The 7,009-nt window shown below is 41.5% G+C and overlaps 1 protein-coding gene across 1 annotated transcript; it reads right to left on the reverse strand.

The window, feature by feature from the left end:
- Window positions 1-447: 447 nt before the first annotated feature.
- On the reverse strand, window positions 448-5,494 carry LOC114550560 (uncharacterized). The gene is made up of 8 exons (XM_028571373.1): window positions 5,377-5,494; window positions 4,336-4,690; window positions 3,809-4,009; window positions 2,667-2,758; window positions 2,151-2,524; window positions 1,937-2,003; window positions 1,593-1,758; window positions 448-923 (listed from the first exon to the last, which is right to left on the reverse strand). Exons 1-8 carry the CDS (start codon window positions 5,492-5,494, stop codon window positions 809-811), a joined length of 1,488 nt encoding a protein of 495 aa, XP_028427174.1. The 3' UTR covers window positions 448-808.
- Window positions 5,495-7,009: the final 1,515 nt, after the last annotated feature.

Genomic DNA, 7,009 nt, shown 5'->3' on the forward strand with positions numbered 1-7,009 from the left:
AAGGATTACAGCAATATACTGTAATTTTATATCTGTGATATTACAATGCATTGTTGTAAAAGTACAACTGTATACTGTAACTTCACAGCTTCAATGACAAAGCAATTACTGTGATATTACAGTACATTACTGGGGAATTAAAATCTTTTGCTGTACATCACTACAACAAGGCCCTGTACTTTTACAGTGTGTACTGTGAAAGTAATGTACAAGTTGACAATAATTTACTGTGAATTTACAATGTATACTGTGGAAGTCATGCTAAAATTGTCCAGTAACTTACTGTAAAACTAATGCAGATGAAGCTTCCATTTACTGTGAATTTACAATCATTGTACAATTAACCCCTCCCCCCAACAAACAACTCTGAGGTAAAGTCAACGTTATCCCAATGGCATATTTATTAACAAATAAATATTTTTCAATGTACAGCAGATGCAATGAACTTCAAGAGTTCAAGAAATTCAACTTCCTAGTCATAAAAGCCATCTTAAAATGCAGAAAATGCAGAGAAATTGTGCAAACTTGCAATTCAACTACCTGTCTCACAATTCAACTAGCTGTGTCACAATAACAGTAATGGACAGGATGGGAATGAGGCCTTCATGGCAAGATAAGAGAGCGAGGGAGAGAGCGATAAAGGAAAGTTGTAAAGGGGTCAGGCGCTCCTCTCAGTCTCAAACATTATAATGAGTCCACACGCAACAGCATTGTGTAAAAATCTTGTAGTGCAAAGGTGTCTTGAAAAATTACAAAAAGAACAAGGCTACTCAAAACTGAGCCTGACAACTACCGCTGCAAAAAAAAACTATGATGCCCACTCAAAGTCAATAAGTTTCCTCAAAAGGGTGCTCACATGAGGGTTCATTGTTGTCCGCTTCTTGGTCTTTGAGCCTCTTTCAGGATAGATGCCCAGGAAGCACCTGTTAATAAGCAAAGATAGTTTCAGTTTTAAATAGACTTACAGTATGTTTTGCAGACAGCATTTATCAAGGTGTGCTTTTTCCTGTGCTTTTTCCCCACATCGAACCCTAATAGATTTATAATCCAAACTCGTTAGATCTTACTCTCACCATATTTTTTTTTTGTGCCATTTTTAGCCAAGGTGCCTCAGGTTAGGTTTGCCTGAGGCAAAGTGGTTGATTTTATACTATGAGAGGCCATATCAACGTGCGCCGCCACTGAAATGCATCTTCACGCAATTGGCCAGTTGGTAAATTAAAACCAAACCCTGTTGAAAGTATGACAAACACATCCTTTTCAATTAAGGGCCTGAGAGCATTTTGTTCTGCTTTTAAAGAAAATTTCATCTACTTCATTCAATACATTCACATTTCGCAATAGACGCATCATCACATAGCCTGCCCCAAAACAAAATAAATAGCTGTGATTGGACCGGCAGGTATTTGTCAGCATAACGTGTAGAAACCCAGACTGATCTGCAGAGCGAAATTGAATGAGTTCGCGAGATCAGGATGGTCTCACCAGGCTAGCCTCAGGTACCTCGTTTGTCAGCATTTTAGACCTCAAGAGAGTTGGAAGCCTGTACTATAATGTGAATTACAAGATTAAATGTGATCTTCATAAAATACCTTTGAATGAACTCCAGCGTCGACGATCCAACGGCAGGATACTCAAGGTTGAAGACGTAATAGCTGCTGAAGAAAGCAGCTACTCCGTGTAAAAAGAAAGGGTCTGGGCCCATCACGACATGTCCCTCGATGGATATAAGCCATCCAGAGGGCTTCATCATGTCACCTGAAATGAACAGATACAACATTATGTGTTATGAGCACTTTGCGATCTGCTTAAGATACAAAGGGCTATACAAATGTAATTCTTATTATAATTATTATTTATTGTGGTCATGTAGATTTCTAGAATGAAAACTAAATAATGAGTTAGAAACGTCAATACTAGATCAAAGTAGCATTACCTTGAATGATCAAGCAGGGGGTGCTGGGGAGTTCTGCAGTATTGACGTCCACAGCAGTGGTACATGGCTGTAACATAGTTAACACACAATAGCATGGATTTAGGATAAAGGATAAATATTGTTCATTGGTCAGAGGTAGTAAATCATGCAAGGTAAATGTTGATAATGTAATCACTCATTTTGCATTTTAAATATTTGAATAAAAAAATCGTACATCAACTTCAAGCATCAAACTCTCTTTCGGCTCTTTGAAGTACAACATTAGGAGCAGCAGGATGCAGGCAGCCTTGTCAGAGTCTGGATCATAGCAGGCCAGAACATCACGGATCTTGGGGTTGTCCAGTGTTGCACAGTAATCCAGGATGGTCTGTCCTCGTCGACTAACTGCCTCCTGTAGCTTCTGAAGGACATCGACGTCCGTCAGGAGGCCAAAGTGTGAGAATAGGCATTTCTGAGAGAAGAGAAATGGCCATTCCTGTTTGATCTCAGACATTGCTGCAGCAGGCACTTTGTTAAGGTATTTCCGCAGGATGACGTATGTCTTTTCCATCATTGGTTCTGCTCTCTCTGCCCCACTCATTCCTTCCTCTGTGTATACAGACATACAAATGTATTGTTAGTACCCAAGTAACAATTTGGTCTTGTAGCCGCCCAACACACACAGGGTTCAGATCTTGACCAATTACTAAAGTCTAAACAAAATTACCCAAAAAGACAGTAGATGGCATGCCTGAGTAGATGTTCAGCAGATCCCTCTTCATATTCTCCAACGTTGCCTCGGTCTCCCCCTCTGGCAAATCTGCTGGGCCCCACCTGACACACCTAGGAGTGGGCATCACAGGGTAACAATACTATTGGGGACGGTTATAGCTCAGAAGTTGGAGCAAGTCATCTCATGACTGAAGGGTCAGCAGTTTGATTCCCTGTTGTGACTGTCTAAATAGACCCATCCCACAGAAGTTATGTTACAGTGTAATAGTGTTGTAAACACAGGTGTATTTTATGAAACTAATTAAAGGGATATTCCACCATTTGGGGAATTAAGCTAATTTTCCACCTCCCCTCGAGTAAAACAATTGATTTTTACCTTTCTCCTGTTCATCCAGCAGTTCCCTGAGTCTGGCGATACCACGTATAGCTCCAGCCTAGCATAGATCATTGGACCGGACTAAGATTTCTGGAATTTTTTCTCTTTTCAAGTTAGAATGTGCAATAAAACTAACGGAAAATGAAACGTGCCGATTTTCTCGGCTGATTTGACATAGAACTAAACTCTCATTCTGGCGTAATAATCAAGGAACGTTGCGAACGTACTATGGGCGCAGTGATATCACGCAGCACGTGAAAATAGTCCCCGTAGAATGCAACGGAAAAATTCCAGAAATCTTAGTCACTTTGAGGGCGAGATGCTAATGGCCTAATCCGATCCAATGATCTATGATAGGCTGGAGCTATACGTGGTATCGCCAGACTCAGGGAACTGCTGGATGAACGGGAGAAAGGTAAAAATCAATTGTTTTACTCGAGGGGAGGTGGAAAATTAGCTTAATTCCCCAAATGGTGGAATATCCCTTTAAGGTCAAGGTATTTAGTGTACCACAACCATGCATGCCAGAGAGCCACTATGCACAATATCGGCGCCTTGGCTCAACTAAATCCTAAATGGAACAAGGCCATAATCACAGTTAATTACACCTGTGTTTACTACACTATTAACATCGCAACATGCTTGCTGTGAAAAGGGTCCATGTCAAAGTGTCAATAAAGTAGTCAAGAGAAAAGTATGTTTTGTCCTGTTTCAGGGTTATTCATGGTCATATACAATGCTTTCGAACAAATATTGACAGACTTTACATGTATACTGCCACATACCCGTATTGGTCAACAGGACCTCTTGCCAGTGTGGCCTCTCCTGCCATTCCCGTGCGCGGTCTTTCTCTGCGGCGTTGAGCAAGAGTATTATTCCTATTTTTGTACCCCACTCTCGTTTTTACTTGTTGCAGAAGAGAGTGACATCCGTCTCCAGCAGTATCACCGTGCTTGCCAATGTCGCCAAATGATTTTGGATGGCTCCTGAAAATGTGGGTGGGATAATTAGAAAACATGTCACCATTGTGGCACTTACGACAGAAGCATACAGCTAATGTAAGGATTACTTAAAGGAAAGAACCACGCTTACAAAAAACATCAGGCTGAACAAGACCTTCATAAAAACATGTGAATTAGTATGGTTTTCTTGAATATACTAGCTCTGTTTAAACATACCATGTTTACAAAGTCTTCATTTTTGCACCCTTGTTACATCATAGGTGCAGGGAATGAATCAGTGAAAGTTAAACAGTTGAAGGGGGTGGGGATTAACTGACAGCTAATTTGATTGATAATAGTCCCATCCCTACCTGACAATGTTTCTCACAACGCTGTGGCACATGGCTCTGGTTGGGTTGCGGTCGTGCTGCATCATTTGGTCCACGAGCACGACCACGAAGGCCTTTCTCTCGTCTGGCAATGGTCTTTCTTCTTTTTCCACTCTAAGTCGAATGGCTGATGACACCTGGTCCCAGTTGAGACGAAAGTCAACATGCCATGGTACGCCAGGCTGTGAAGCACTCGACTTGCTTGGGGCAGTGCTTGGAGGGCTGGGCAACAGCTGATTTGGAGGCTGGAATGTTGTGTTTGGAGAACATGGAGTTGTGGAACTTGGAGCACTTGGATCAGGAGCAGAGACCAACTCCATACTAATAGTAACAAGTCCTAGAAGGCACAAAAACAATTTATTAATTAAGATAGGGCAAGATGTAGGGCTATGGGTCAATAGACTGTGTCTAACTGTAGTCCTGCTCCAGTACTTCCTGGAGGAAGCTCACACATTGGTTTCCTGTCAGCACTATTGGATGAAGCAATTCGAATTTATTCACATTTGTTCGAATGTGACATAATGGGTTGGGAGAACGCAGAAGTGTCCATTGACTCATGTTAAAAGATTGCTCTGATAATGCCACTTAAAAAACAATAGTTAAAATAACAGGCAAATACATATAATAACAGGGTCTGATTGTGTTTCACTGCTATTGTTATTAAGTTTGGAAATACATGCAAGTAATAAGCATAAGCTGCATTCACTTCTATGTATTTCCAGATGTGAAAACAACAGCAGTGAAAAACAGCCCAGTTTTGATTAGTTTGTAATTCCAATTATTATTTTTTATGCCTATTATACATTTCCCCAACCCATTACGTCACACTGAACAAATGGCACACACATGAATAAGGTCTATAAGCTGTGCTGCACACCTGAGATTAGTATTTGACAGGTAACCGATGTGTGAGCTTGGCACTACATACAAAGTATATTGTCTACCAGTTGTGCCAATGTTCCAAGGCCCTAGTTCAGTGACATGAAAGAGTGAAAAGTGTAATGGGTGAACAGATGAATTTACCGTCCTTGATGCCCTTCATTAACTTCCGACTTTGGATAGGTTTGAGGTATTTCACCAGATCCCTCTCCTCCACCAAGGTCAGATCTTCAATAGACTCGACCCCAAGCTCATCCAGCATGGTGGTAAGAAGGTCATCAGGGAGACCAGGCCAGTATGACCACACTGCTTCCTCGACCTAGTCTCATTAAGTATTGAATCATGAAACACTGTAATTTCTAATTTTGGCCATCCCTACACTGTATGCATATTTTCTACTATAGTCTGTTCAATCAACAAAGCAAATTAAAGACAAAATCAACTTTATTCAAGGCTACCAAAAATTTGTTTGCTATGACTACATAGCCTGCTCTACTACTCACGTCTCTCCTCACGTATCCTGTGTCCTCACTTTCCTCCCTGCTCATACTGCCTCTGGAAAAGAATGGTGGAGAGCAATAAGGGACTGATCATACACGTTGTATGCTGAAAGAGGATAGGAGTCCAGTAGATCTTCCTGCTTAATGCACACATAATTGTCTTGGGCCACTCCTAGGTCACAGTACACACCTGTGTCACATAACTTTATAAAAGTATGTTTCTCTGAGACAAAATAGACAGAATTATGAACAACAATAACTAGCATAATTTTCCCCATAAGTAGCCCTTCATCACTGTTCTCTAGTAAAATGTACATCCCCCTTCTGTAATCTGTGCCTTTGACTGTAACATAGTTACAAGCCACTGCCGACTGCAACTGGAATGGACAACTGGCTACAGATGCCCTGATCCTGTCATTGTAATCGTCAACATGAAAATCAGTCCCCTTTTCTGCTTGTACAAGTGGAGGGAACAAGTTTCCTGCACTCAAGTACGCTTGTAGAAGTTGGTGCCTCTCTGCTAGAGTTTTGCACAAATTCTTAAAATTGTGCAATTTTCTGGCACACTGTTTAAAAAATGTATGTTTGCTCTCAAATCGGAGTGTCCATAGGCGAATAAGTGGGCCAAAGTGAATGATGAGAGATGGATAGTGGCACAGATAATGGTGCTTTGGTCTGAGGGGGGCATTGGGGAAAAGCCTTGTCCTGTTGTATATGTACTCCTCTATGAGGACTTTAAGATACGCAACCTGGCCCTCTGTAATGACCGGTGCACAGATGAGCTCAACAATCTCCCTCAGCTGCAAAATGATTTGCCACACCTCATTTTCGCAGGGATCTTTAATCCTGTCACCCACCATGAGTGGGAGAAGTCTAAGCAAACACCAGTTCTGAACTGCATGCCCACTGAGCTTGTTGCTGCTGGGAGAGAGGTCTGCTGGTTTGTCCTTACCATCGTTAACTTCATATCTGAACTGGTTCTTACACCTGTTTAACTGCAGGTATGTAAAATGATTATCCTCAACTAAATGGCGAATATATAAAGGAAGGTCATAAGCTATGACTCCCTCAAATAAGTCATGGCCTAGACATGGTGGTAGGCCAGGCTGGCAAACATGGAAATGTGAAAGCTGATTGAAAGGAGAGTCAAACTTGATGCCGCATACAGAGTCAGTGGCAGTAGTTTCGTGCTCTTGCAAATTACTTGCGTATGATTGGGCTGTTCTTTTGGTACCACACGATATAGGATTAGTCAGGAAATCATCTCTACACACCTC

Source organism: Perca flavescens, chromosome 23, assembly GCF_004354835.1.
Source record: "Perca flavescens isolate YP-PL-M2 chromosome 23, PFLA_1.0, whole genome shotgun sequence".
Classification (NCBI taxonomy): domain Eukaryota; kingdom Metazoa; phylum Chordata; class Actinopteri; order Perciformes; family Percidae; genus Perca; species Perca flavescens.